The sequence below is a fragment of the Aureococcus anophagefferens genome, assembly GCF_000186865.1.
Source record: "Aureococcus anophagefferens unplaced genomic scaffold AURANscaffold_6, whole genome shotgun sequence".
Lineage (NCBI taxonomy): Eukaryota > Pelagophyceae > Pelagomonadales > Pelagomonadaceae > Aureococcus > Aureococcus anophagefferens.
In genome coordinates this window covers 599982-612893 of record NW_008705566.1, presented here as the reverse complement: position 1 = coordinate 612893, position 12912 = coordinate 599982, and the positions used below count along the sequence as shown (strand labels likewise).

Sequence of the window (12912 nt, the reverse complement as noted above, 5' to 3'; positions counted from 1 at the left end):
GGCGCGCGCCGAGGGCCATGGCGCCCAGCAGCACCTTGCCGTCGGCGGCGCCGACGTCGACGTGCGTGCGGTCCTCGCACTCGACCTTCTCGATCATGCGCCGCATCGTCGCGTTCGTCAGCGTGCCGTAGAGGCCGACGCCGTCGTGGCCGAGGCCGGGCATGAACTTGCGGAAGATGGACCTGGGGGGCGGGGCGCGTGAGGGCGCGGCGCGGGGGCGCGGGGGCGGGGCGCGCGCGGGGGCGGGCGCCGGAGGCGCGCATGGCCTGGCGCCACTTGCCCTCGTCGACGGGCGTCGACGGCGTCGGCGCGGCGGCCTTGGTCTTCTTGCCCTTGGGCGGGGTGACGACGGCGGCGGCGGCGGCGGAGCGCTTGCGGCTCTTCGTGGGCGTGATGGCGGCGGTCACGCGGAGGGAAGACATGCTCTCTTTTGAAAGGAACGTCGGGAGAAGGATACGCGATTCAAGTCGCGCGCGGGGCGGGAGAGTCTCTAAAAAAAGACGATGAAGGGTCCGTGCGCCTACGGGGACGGGACCGGGGGGCGAGAGAGCGGGTGCGGGGGTGTTTTTGGGGGTGCGTGCGGGTTGCGCGCGAAGCAGAGTGGATGTCCGCTTCGGGAGAGCGAAGCGAGCTGGGCGGGAAACGGGAATCTCAACAGGTTCAACACGGCGTGCATTGGAGACGTAAGCTCTGCCGTCCGCGCTGTCTCGGGCAGCCCGCGCGCGCTCGAGGTTTTGGACGCCCTCAACGGCAGCCATGGCGCCGCTCGACATGGACGCGCCGGCGTGGAAGGTGCGGCGCGTGGCGGCGTCGAAGATCCAGGCCGTCGTGCGGCTCAAGTCCGGCGCGAACCGGCTGCTCGCCGTCGCGCGGTCGGTCTACGAGGTGGGCTACGACGCCGAGAGCGAGGACTACTTCTACTACAACAAGATGACGGGCGAGTCGCACTGGGACCTGCCCATCGTCCTGCGGGCCATGCCGCCCTACCGCAACGACCGGGCGGCCGTGGGCAAGGCGACGACGATCCAGGCCGTGTTCCGCGCCAAGTTGGCGAGGCGGCGCGTCAACGCGCTCATGCCCGAGATCTACCGCAAGGACTTCGACCCGGACAGCGGCGAGTACTACTACACGAACACGGTCACGAAGGAGGTGCGCTGGGACAACCCGGCGGACAAGATGCATCTCTTGGGCGCGGACGCGGCGCCGCAGCTCGGGCCCGACTCCGCGCTCATCGTGAGCCGCGACGAGGAGATCAAGGCGCTCAAGGCGCGCCTCGAGGAGAAGGAGGCGGAGATCGAGGAGGTCAAGCAGGGCACCTACGAGCAGCTCGGCAAGGAGGTGAGATTGAAGCGCATGGCCGACGCCCTCAAGGGGCAGAAGCGCGCGAAGAACTTCGACGAGTGGCGCAACGAGCACGTCGTCGCCTGGTTCCTGGAGCTGGACCTCGAGGAGCACGTGCCGTCGCTGCTGGCCTCCAAGGTCGACGGCCTCTTGCTGCTGAACATGGACGAGGACGACTTCAAGGAGCTGGGCATCACGAAGCGGCTCCACCAGCGGAGGATCGACGTCGCGCTCCGCAAGTACAAGCTCCGCTACGAGCGCCGGGAGAACGGCGGCGACGATTTAGATGTCGAGGACGACGACGTCGAGGACGACATGGACGACGACGAGTCCCAGGGCGCGTCGTCGTCGTCGAGCTCGTCGAGCGAGAACGACGACCTCGGGCCCGAGGTCCTCGCGGCGGACGACGTCGACGAGGACGACCTCCTGCCGACGGAGGAGGAGCTGCTGGAGCTGAAGCAGGACCGGGACAACGTGCAGATCGAGGTGCTCTTCCCGGGCGACGAGGAGACGTACCCGCAGATCGGCGACGTCGTCCGGTGCCACTACGTCTGCAAGCTCCACGACGGCGGCAAGGAGATCGAGAACACGCGCAAGTCGAAGCGCACCTTCGAGTTCGTGCTGGGCATCGGCCAGGTCATCCGCGGCTGGGACCGGGGCGTGCTCCAGATGTCCTTCGGCGAGCGGTCGAAGCTGACGATCTCGCCCGAGTACGGCTACGGCTCCGACGGCGTCAAGCCGCTCATCCCGCCCAACGCGAAGCTCATCTTCGACCTCGAGCTGCTGCGCTGGCACACGCGGCCCCACTGGACCAAGCCCCTCATCCAGCAGCCGGGCCTCACGGAGTGCCCCTACGAGGAGGCCGAGGCCAAGGCCGTCTCCGAGGACGGCGACGACGACGACGACGACGACTTCGAGGACTACGCCGACGACGACGAGACGAAGACCCAGTTCACCTAACCAACCTCGCGAAACGCGGGGGCGAGGCGCCACGCCGTGAGGTGCGCGGCGAAGGGCGGCTCCCGGCGCCCCGCGCGGGGGCCGTGGGCCACGGCCGACACGCGGAGCGCGCCGTCGGCCGGCGCGTCGAGCGCGTCGTACCAGCGGTGCGCGCAGGCCGTCCGGCCGCCGCCGACGTCCCACTCGACGAGGGAGCCGTCGACGTAGATCGCGAAGGCCAGGGGCTCGCCGCCCCGGAGCGTCAGCGACATGGCGCAGTGCGCGGTCCTCTCCCGGAGGCGCCGGTCCGGCAGCGTGAGGCTCTCGAAGTAGCGCGCCTGGGCGCGCGCGGTCGCGTTCGCGTCCCGCCGCGTCCGGCTCGCGAGCCCCGCGGTCGTGAGCGCGTCCTCGACGCCGACCGCGCAGGCCGAATCGCCGCGGTCGTCGGGCGCGTTGCACCAGACCGACGCCATGAGCGTCTTGCGGCGCCGCGAGAGCTGGACGACGCAGCGGTAGAAGTTCTTCGCGTCCGCGGGCCGGTCGACGGCGAGCCGGAGCTCCGCGGCGTCGGCGAGGCCGTCGCCGACGAAGGCGAGGCGCTGGTCCGCCGCCTCGGCCGCGAGCGGCTCGCCGACGCGCAGCGCCTCGAGGTCGGGCGCGAAGCGCGCGAGCAGGCAGCCGCAGGCTTCGGACCAGGTGAGGACGCGCGGCAGCGTCAAGGCGCCGTCGTAGGGCAAGCTCGCCGGCGCGGCGTCGCGGACCCAGGCCAGGCCTACCGAGCATGACGGTGACGATGTCTCCTCGTGTTCCCACCCCAAATCTCTCGAAAATGGCCGCGGGACGCGGGGCCGGGCTCAGGCGCCGGCCGCGGTCGTCCGTGAAACTCTTCGCCGCGTAGGCGCCGCCGCAGTCGAGGCGCGTCCCGAATTCGGCGTCCGCCGCGGCGTCGGCCGCGGGCCGGAAGCCGCCGCCGCCGCAGCGCGGCCGCGGCGCCTCCGGCGCGAAGGCCGGCGGGTCGCCGCTCATCGTCCCGACGAGGACGACGTCGCGCCGCAGGCGGCCGCCGAGGCTCGCCTTGAGGGCGTAGCGGTCGCCGCCGAGGGCGAAGAGGTCCGGGCACTCGACCATCATCGACGCGCAGCGCGGGCCGTCGGTCCAGCCCCGGCAGCCCGGCGGCGGCGGCGGCGCGCGCCAGAGCGGCCCCGCGTAGGTCCAGTTCGTCGCGGACGCGGCCTCGTAGAGGAGCACGGCGCCGCGGCCGTCCAGCGACGCGCCGACGCCCGCGTAGGTCCGCCCCCGCCAGGCGAAGGCCTCCGTCGGGTCGCGGAAGAGGGACCCGGGCACGCCCGGCGGCGGCGCCGCGACGACGGGGTTCTCCACCGCGCGGACCCACCGCCTCAGCGTCGCGTCCTCCGGGAACGCCGCGCACTGGCGGTTCGCGCGCGCGCCGTCGACGCACGTGTAGAGCGCCGCGAGGCGCCCGCCGACGCGCGCGAGCGAGCCGCTCCAGGCGCCGCCGGCCTCGTAGGGCGGCGGGTCGCGGAGGATGGGCGGCTCGCGCGTCCACCGCGCGAGGTCCGTGCTCGTCGCGTGGCCCCAGACGATGTTGCCCCACGTCGCCGCGCGCTCGTTGTGCTGGAAGAAGACGTGGTAGACGCCGTCGACCTGCGCCAGGCCGTTGGGGTCGTTGAGCCAGTTCCGCTCCGGCGCCACGTGGTAGCGGGGCTGCATGCGCCGCGCGTAGGCGTCGCCCTGCGCGAGGCCGCGCCGCAGCGCGGCGCAGCAGAGTAGATGGCGCAGCATCAGGCAGCCCATAATGACATAATTTTGCGGCTTTGATGCGTTGCTGAAGTTCATAAAGGCAAAGTTTACTCAGCGCTGAGCAGCGGGCGCCGCGATGGGCTATCGTCCCGCGCGCAGCGCTGCGCGAGCGGCGGCGGAGCGCTGGGCCTGTTGCGCCATGTTTCTCTTCCTCGCCGCGCCGTGGCTCATACCGGCGGCGAGCGCGCGCTTCCGCGACACGACGCTGCGCGGCGACGACGCATCGCCGGCGGCCGACGACGCCACGCCCTACGCGTCGGTGCACATCCCGGAGCTCTGGGTGCCCATCCAGACGACGGCGCGCGAGTTCGGCGACAGCGGCGTGCGCTGGTCCGTGACCATGTGCCTCGTCGACTGGGACCGCTACTGGCGCGCGCCGCACGACGCGCCCAAGTTCACGGCGCTGCAGCAAAAGTCGGGCTGCGGCGGCGCCGACCGGCGCAAGGAGGTGAAGCTCGCCGACGCCGCCGCCGCGGCGCGCAAGCTCGGCCCGCCGCTGAAACCGTCGGCCTTCATCTTCCACGAGAGCCGCGTCGGCTCGACGCTCGCCGCGAATTTGCTGGCGGCGGTGCCGTCGCACCTCGTCTACTCCGAGGGCATGCGCCTGCCCGAGTCGCGCAAGGCGTCGCGCGCGGCGCTCCGGGAGGCGCTGAGAGACTACGTGGCGCTGCTGGGCGCGCCGACGACGCGGGACGGGGCCCGGGGGCCGCACGCGAAGCTCTTCGTGAAATTTCAGAGCGCCGTGTCCGCGCGCATGGCCGACGTGCTCGACGCCTTCCCGGACGTGCCCTGGCTCTTCATCCACCGCGATCCCGTGCAGGTGCTGATGTCCCACGGCGCCCGCGGTTTCGGGAGGGCCGTCTGCGTCGCGAAGCAACGACGAACGCCGAAGGACGTCTGCGCGCTGCTGGACGGCTGCGCGGACGCGCCGCCGGAGGACTACTGCGCCGCGCACCTGGCGCACCTCTGCGACGGCGCCCTCGCGGCGGCCAAGGCGGGCCACGACGGCTGCGGGCGCGTGTTGGAGTACACGGCGGACATGACCGCGGCGCTCGTCGACGACGTCTTCCCGCACTTCTTCGGGGTGGACGTGGACGACCGGGCGCGACGCGCCATGGTCGCGACGTCGGAGAAGTACTCCAAGGGCCACGAGACGCTGCTCGGCGCGGGCCGCTTCAACGCGCGCGCGGACAGCGACCGGAAGAACCGCGCGGCGACGCCCGCGGCCCAGCGGGCCGCCGACGCGCACCTCGCGCCGCGCCACGCGGCGCTCGCGGCGCTCGGGCGCGAGCTCGACGCGAAGCGCGCGTGTAAGGCGTAGCGGACGCGCGTAAGGCCCGCGTGCCTAACAAAAGTCCGCGTCGCGCGGGCGGCGCCGGCCGCGGCTAGCCTCGTTGCCCCGCGCCGCGCTCGATCTCGAGGAGGTCCCCGAGGAGCCGCTCGTACCACTGCTGCACGTCCGCGGCGGACTTGGCCGGGAGGAGCGCGGCGATCTTCGTCCATCGGTCCGCGTCGCCCTCCTCGTAGGTCGCGAGGGCGTTCTCGAAGGCCTTGTTCTCCGCCGGCGACCACGCCGGCGTCCACGTGCCCGCCGTCGACGCGAGCCTGGGAGGACGCGAGTGGGACGCGGCCGCGCGGCCGCGGAAGCGAAACGGGAACGTCGCGCGCGCGCGAAATATGTTTTTGCCGCGCGTGTTCCGGCGCGTCGCCCGCGCGCGGCGGCTCGCGCGGGACGCGGCGGGACGCGCGTGATCTCCGGGTTGCGCGACTGGAGGCTCATGAGGTAGTACTGCGCGTGCGCCTTGATCTCGTCGGGCGTCCGCGTCCGCACGTGCGCGGCGATGTGGCGCCAGGCGGCGTCGCCGACGGGCGCGCCGGACTGGTTGCAAAACACCTCGACGCCCTCGACGAAGAGGGCGTGCTCGTGCGGCGTGAACGGCGCCGCGGGCGCCGCGGCGTGCGGCGACGGCGGCGGCTGCGGCGGGGACTGGACGAACATGGGTCTCCGCCGCGGTTCGGAGCGCGGCGCGTCCGGCGAACTCGCAGCGCGGTGTGAGGCGGTGCGGCTGGGTCGCTGGGCGTGTTTACGCGCTGAAGGCCGCGGCGTCCGACGAGGAGCCTCAGGCCTGTGGCCGAATTGCCCGAACGGCGCGGCGGCGAGCGTTCGAGCCGATCTTATGGGAGCAGAGATCGTCATCCAGGTAGCCGAAGCGGCCGATCTTATGGGCGCAGAGTTCGTGACATCCATGCGCCTACTCCTCGTCGTCGCCTGCGCGTCGGCGTTCGTCGCCCCGACCGCCCCGCAGCGCTCGATGGCGCTCCGGGGCTGGTTCGACGGCAAGGACGACGCGAAGAACGACGACTGGAAGGACGAGATGATGCGGGAGCAGAAAGAAATCCTGAGCCGGCGGCAGGACAAGGACAAGACGCGCGACTACTTCAAGAAGGTCGACGAGAAGCGGGTGCAGGCGCAGAAAGAGCAGGTCGACCGCTGGGCGTTCCAGCGGGACCCGACGGCGGACCCGCTCATCGCGTGGAAGAAGATGCGCAAGGAGGGCAAGATCGGCGACCTCAAGACGGGGCTGGGCGTCGACGGCGAAAAGCGCGAGGGCGGCATCCCGCTGCCGCTGCCGTCCTTCGGCGTGGGCGGCGAGGCCGGCGTCGGCGGCCAGTACGACAACGGCGAGCGCTTCGACCTGCGCCTGCCCTACGCGGACCAGGGCTACGTCGACGAGGACGCGGACTTCATGGGAAAGCTCATGGGCATGTTCGGCGGCGGCAAAAAGAAGAAGGAGGAGGACCAGTAAGGCAGGCTCAGTTAATCCCCCGGGGGCTGAAGTTGGAGAACTTCTCCGCCGCGCGGAGCGGCTGGGCCATGCGCGTGCACCACTCCTGGGACTCCTTGGACGCGTAGTAGAAGTGCTTCTTCGCCGCCTCCTTCTCGCGGTCCTCGGCGGATATCTCCGCGATGCTCTGGACGTGGACGCCCTTGAGGCGGAAGGGCTGCGTGACGCGCCGCCAGGTCTCGACGCGGTCCGCGTCCATCTCCTTCGTCTCGGGCTTCTTCAGGTTCATGGCCCAGAGGCCGTCCTTGTCGCGGTTGACCTTGACGCGGTGCGAGAAGACCTTCCGCATCTCCTCGGCGTGCTCCCGCTGGACCTTGATGGCCGCCTTGTGGTCGCCGTCGACGCGCACGGGCGCGGAGATGCGCTTGTAGACGAGCTGGCGGCTCGGGTCGATGTCGAGGCGCCAGACGCCCGAGCCGTCGCGGCGGACCCGGCACGTCGCCCGGCCCGCGGCGTCGCGCATGGCGCGGTCGGCGTCCTCCTCCTCCCAGGACGCCGTCGCGTGCTGCTCGCGGCGCCGGCGGCCCAGCGTCTCCGTGACCTGGCGGCGCCGCAGGGACTCGTAGCCGGGCGCCTCGCGCTTCGGGCTCCGCGCGCGCTTCGGCTCGGGGCTCACGAGCGTCACCGGCAGGTCCGCGGGCGCCGGCTGGGCCCAGTAGCCGCCGGCGCTGGGCGGCTGGGGGAGCACGAGGCTCCGCGCGAAGGACCCCGGTTTGGACGCGGGCGCGGACCGGGGCCGGCCGCGCTCGACGAGCGCGCGGTCCTCGACGGCGTAGTCGGGCGCCGCGTCGCGCCGGGGCTTGCGCCGCGCCGCCGACGCGGACTGGGGCCGCTGGGGCGACGCCGGCCGCGCCGCGTCCGGCGGCGCGCCGTAGGCCTCGCGGCCGCCGGACGCGGACCGCGGCCGCTCGCGCGGCTCGCCCGCGAAGCCCTCGGCCGCCGGCCGCGCCTCCGCGTCGCCCCAGCCCCGCCCGGCGCCGCGGACCTCGTCGACGGCGTCCGTGAGGTAGTCCATCTGCACGGGCTTGATGCCGCTGCGCTCCAGCAGGCGGCGCAGCTCCTCGACGCGCGCGTCCTTCATGCGCCGGAGGTCGTCCTCGTCCTCGACGCCGAGCTCGTCGAAGAAGCTCACGTAGCGCCGGCCGTAGCCGTACTTGATGCTCTCGAGCCACTCGTCGACGCTGCGCGGCGGCATGGCGCTTCGTCGACGCGCCGCGGTGGTGCGCGCAGAACGGCGGCGTCTATGCCTTAACGCTGCCCCGATGTGCGTTTAGTGAACCTCAACAACCCGGATTGGCGAACTGCGGAAAAAAACGAGGCCAGCGAGATGTCTTCCTCCGTGGTCGTCGGCATGGACGGCACCGTAGCCAAAAAAACAATAGAAACGACCGCCAAGCAGTGTCCCGAGTACCTCTATGCGTCGTGCGTCGCGGCGATGACGGCCGCGGCGGCCTACGCCAACACCGCCTGGCAGATGCAGTGCCTGGCCTTGGTCGTCTGCGCCTACGTCGGCGGCCTCCTCTACCAGAACCGGCGCCGGCCCGGCGAGCCGCCCGTGGTCTGGTCCTGGGTGCCCGTCCTCGGCAGCGCCGTCGCCTTCGGCGCGGCGCCGCTCGAGTTCCTGAAGACGTCCGCGGAGGCGCTCGGGAGCCCCGTCTTCGTCGCGACGGTCGCCGGCGAGCGCACGGCCTTCGTCGCGGACCCGGGCCTGTGGCCCAGGGTGCTGCGCGAGCCCGCCGGGCGCCTCGAGTTCCGGTCCACGGGCATGGACGTCACGGAGGGCGCCTTCGGCGTCGCGCGGGCGGACGTCGCGGACGCGTTCGCGGACGCGACGGACAGGGTCGCGCACCAGCAGTTCGTGCGCTGCCTCCAGAAGCCCGAGCACCTCCGCGAGCTCACGGCCGCCGCGGCGGCGGCGCTGGAGCAGTCGCTGGCGGCGCTCGCGGGACGGAGGCCGCTCTTCGAGACGCTCGCCGCGCCGCTGTGGCTCGCGACGATGCGCGCGCTCACGGGCGACTCGAGCTTCGCGACGCCGGCCTGCTTCGACGACTTCAAGGCCTTCGACGGCAAGTTCGCCTACCTCGCCGGCGGCGCGCCGGCCTCCGCGTTCCCCGCGGCCGCGAGCGCGCTCGCGCGCGTCGCGGACCGCTACCGGACGGACCCGCTCTACGCGTCGGGCGACGCGACCGTCTCGGCCCTGCTGCGGAGCCGGCGCGAGCTGTTCGCGCGGTGCGAGGCCGAGGCGGGGCGGCCCTGGCGGCCCGACAGCCACGGCCGCATCCAGACGACGATGGTCTGGGCCTCCGCGGCGAACACAATCCCCGCGGCGCTCTGGACGACCTACTGGCTCGCGCGCGACGCGGCGGCGCGGCGGCGCGTCGTCGCCGACGTCGCCGCGGGGCTCCGCGGCGCCGCGTCCGTCGCGGAGGCGCTCGAGGACGACGGCGCGTTCCCGGTGCTCGACGGCGCCATCTCCGAGGCGCTCCGCCTCGCGACGGCGTCGCTCACGGTGCGCCGCGTCGTCGTCGGCGACTACGTCCTGCCGGGCGCGGGGTTCCGGCTGCGGCGGCGCGACCGCGTCGCGCTCTACCCGCCTCTGGTCCACTTCGACGCGGCGCGCGTCGGCGCGGACCCGGAGAAGTTCGTCCTCGACCGCTACCTGGCGAACCCGCGGACGCCGCTCATGCCCTTCGGCGGCGGCATCTCCCTGTGCCCGGGCCGCATCTTCGCGCGCCGCGAGATCAAGGCCTTCCTCGCCGTCCTCCTCTCCCGCTACGACGTCGCCCTCGCGGACCCGGCCGCGCCCGTGCCGCCGTCGGACCCGTCCCGCGTCGGGCTCGGCATCATCGGCCCGGCGCCGGGCGCCGACGTCGACGTCGTCTTCTCGACGCGCGCGTGAGCGCCGCCGCTGTTTTAAACTTCAACCCCGGATCAACCGGGTCGACGCTGCCGTGCACCCACCCAAAAAGACGTTGATCGCAGGCCCAGCTCGGATCACAGCGACGCGGAGCGCCATCTCGCAATCTTCGGAGTTGTTTATGCCGTCGGCGCGCGTGACCCATGTTACAGCATTCACTCGCTGAGTACGCCAATCCGACGCCGCCCACGAAGAAGAAGCCCGCCGATTTCCACCGGGTGCGTGCAGCCCCGCCCGCGCGGCGCGCCGCCCCCGGGGGCTGCCCCCCGCGCCCCCCCCCCGCGACATCCGCGCGCGGCGCCCGACGCCCGAACGCCCCGCCGCAGTACCAGACCCTGCTGCGCAAGGGCCGCTTCAAGAAGCGCGTCGGGTCGGCGAAGAAGCCGCTCCGCGACGCGACGAACCGGAGCCGGGGCTCGCCCGCCAAGGGCAAGAAGGCCGGCACGCCGTCGAAGATGCGCCGCCGCGAGCCCTACCCGACGCTGACGCCGGACAAGCGCACGTCGCCGCGGAGCGACGGCCGGGGCAGCCGCACGCCGCCGCGCGGCGACGACGCCGCGCGGACGCCGCCGCGGCGCTTCGAGAGCCCCGGCGCGTCGCCCTTCGGCGGCGCGGCGCGGAGCTCCTTCGACGCGCCGACCTTCGGCCTGCCCCAGTCCGCGGCCTTCGACGCCTTCGGCGTGCCCGCGCGCCAGCGCGCGCGCGCGGACGCGCCCGCGGCGCCGACGCGCGCGGCCGCCGCGGCCGCCGCGCCGTCCTTCGACGTCGACGCCGCGCCGTCCTTCGACGCGCCGCCGCCGCGCCGCGACGCGCCGCCCGCCGCGGACCCGCCGCGGCCCGCGCCGGCGCACGCGACGCCCGCGTACGCGCGCGGCGGCGGCGGCGCGAGCTCGCTCTTCAGCCGCCTCAGCGAGCGGTCGTCGGCGGCGAGCGCCGCGGGCGAGCCGCGGAATGCCGCCGGCGGCGGGGCGCGCCCGGCGCGGGGCAAGGCCCTGCTGGGCGGGGCCCGCTTCGACGTCGGCGCCCCGTCGAAGATGAAGAGGGTCGTCTCCGCGGGCATCCGCTGCACCAAGTGCGCGCACGCCGTGAGCCGCTTCGTCGGCAAGGCCTGGAAGCCGACCGCGGGCTACATGCACTTCCGCAACTTCTACCCCGACGCGGCGAAGCTCCTCGCCGAGGCCGAGGACCGGCCCGACGCCGCGGCCTACTGCTGCCAGTGCGCGTGGGTCGACGCGACCGCGCTCCGCGAGATCAACACGCTCAACGCGTCGGACCCGGCCTGGGTCAACGCGTGAGAGGCCCCCCGCCTGCCCCGTCGCCTCGGAACCAATCAACCTTACTGGCGAGGTGGCCGGACGGCGGCCCTGCGGCGTGCGACAGGAGCGGTGGTGCGAGCGGGGGGACACTTGGCGGGACAGCTGTTTCGTGGTCGGGGGGGGCGGGGGGCTGGAATTCGCGCGGGGCTCCGCGGGGTCGCGCCCTCACTGGGCGGCGACGGCGACGGAGACGTGCGGCGCGGGGACGGGCGCCGCGGCCGTCGGCGACTCGGGCGCGCGCGGCGAGTCCTTCTTCGCGTCGAGTTTCTGTTTGAGGCGCTCCTTCTTCCAGGCGAGGCCCGGCAGGTTGTAGCAGTAGGTGCGGAACTCCGACATGTCGACCGTGCCGTCCTGGTCCTTGTCGAACTTCTTCACGAGGCCGTCCATCTCCTCGTCCGACATCTTGAACCGCATGGGGTCGAGCTCCTCGATGCCCCGCTTGAACTCGTCGGGCGTGATGCGCGCGTCGCCGTCCTTGTCGAAGTACTTGAAGATCTGCTCCGCCGTCTTCCCCTTCTCCTTGGCGAGCTTGAGCACGATGTCCATCTTCTCCTGCGGCGGCGTGTCGTCGGTGATGCCGCTCTGCTTGCAGATGTGGTCCTTCATGGCCGTGTTCATGCCCCCGCCCATGCTGCCGGCGCTCATCATGCTCAGCGACTGCCGTCGCCGGGCCGCCTTCGCCGCCTCGGCGTCGCTCGCCGTGCCCTTGCCCCCGACGGAGCCGTCCTTCTGCACCTCCACCGGGGGGTCCCCCTGGGAGCCCCCCGGGCGCCGGATGCCCCCGCCCAGACCCGCGAGCGACGCGCGCCGCTGGGACATGTCACGCGACGCGTCGACTCCCCCGGCCGATGCCGGGCAGCACCGCCAGTGGCTTCTGCCAAGTTCTGGCTGCTTCGGGGCCCGAGAGATGGTCGCAAAATAAAGGCAACAAGTTCAGGCGCGCTCGCAGGATACTCGGAACGCGTGCTATTCTGGATCCACGCGCTCGCCGTTTTGAAAGGGCCGGCGCCACCGGGATCCCATTTTGAATGTACCACCGGCGATTTTTTTAAACCCGAGGAGATCGCCCGTCATGAGCCGGTAAACGACCGAGCGAGCAAAGCTCGCCGCACGCAGGTCGGTGCTTCTTTAGGATGGGCGTGATGGGGGGCGTCGGGGGCGGCGAGCTTTTTGGCGCCGGCGGAGCTCCAGGATCAGTCGTCGCTGGGCGAAGCGCCGCCGGCGTGCGGCGGGGCTCACGTCGCCGGCGGCGTCGCCTCCGCGACGGCCGGCGCCGCCTCGCCGCCCTCGGCGGCCGCGGGCGCCGCCGCGGCGTCGGGGGCCTTCGAGGCCATCGACGCCGTGGAGTCCGCGGAGGCGCGCGATTTGCGCAGCTTCTCCGCCTTCCACGCGAGGTTTTTCATGTTGAAGCAGTAGTTCTTGAACTCTGCGGCGGGGCGCGCGCGCGTCGGGGACGCCGCGCGCGGGGCGACGCGCGCGAACGTCGGGCGCGGCGCGCGGAGGCGCGGGGGACGCGCCGTCCATGTCGACCTCGCCGTCGCCGTCCTTGTCGAAGAGCTTGACGAGCTGGTCGATCTGCGCGTCGTTGAGTTTGAAGCGGATGGGGTCGAGGTTGTAGAGACCCGTCTTGAACTCCTCCTTGGTGATCTTGCCGTCGCCGTTGGCGTCAAAGTACTCGAAGATGCGCTCCGAACTGAGCCCCTTCTCCTTGGACCTGCGAACGAAGGCGGCT

The 12912-nt window shown here is 72.7% G+C and overlaps 2 protein-coding genes across 2 annotated transcripts; one reads left to right on the top strand and one right to left on the bottom strand.

Moving 5' to 3' along the window:
• Positions 1-1815: 1815 nt before the first annotated feature.
• On the top strand, positions 1816-2130 carry AURANDRAFT_8873 (hypothetical protein; the record flags this gene model as incomplete). Its single annotated transcript, XM_009037165.1, has 1 exon — positions 1816-2130. A coding segment is annotated over one exon (315 nt), but the record flags the coding sequence as incomplete, so codon positions are not given.
• A 1359-nt stretch (positions 2131-3489) lies between these two features.
• AURANDRAFT_7475 (hypothetical protein) lies at positions 3490-3933 on the bottom strand (the record flags this gene model as incomplete). Its single annotated transcript, XM_009037148.1, has 1 exon — positions 3490-3933. A coding segment is annotated over one exon (444 nt), but the record flags the coding sequence as incomplete, so codon positions are not given.
• Between the last annotated feature and the right edge of the window lie 8979 nt (positions 3934-12912).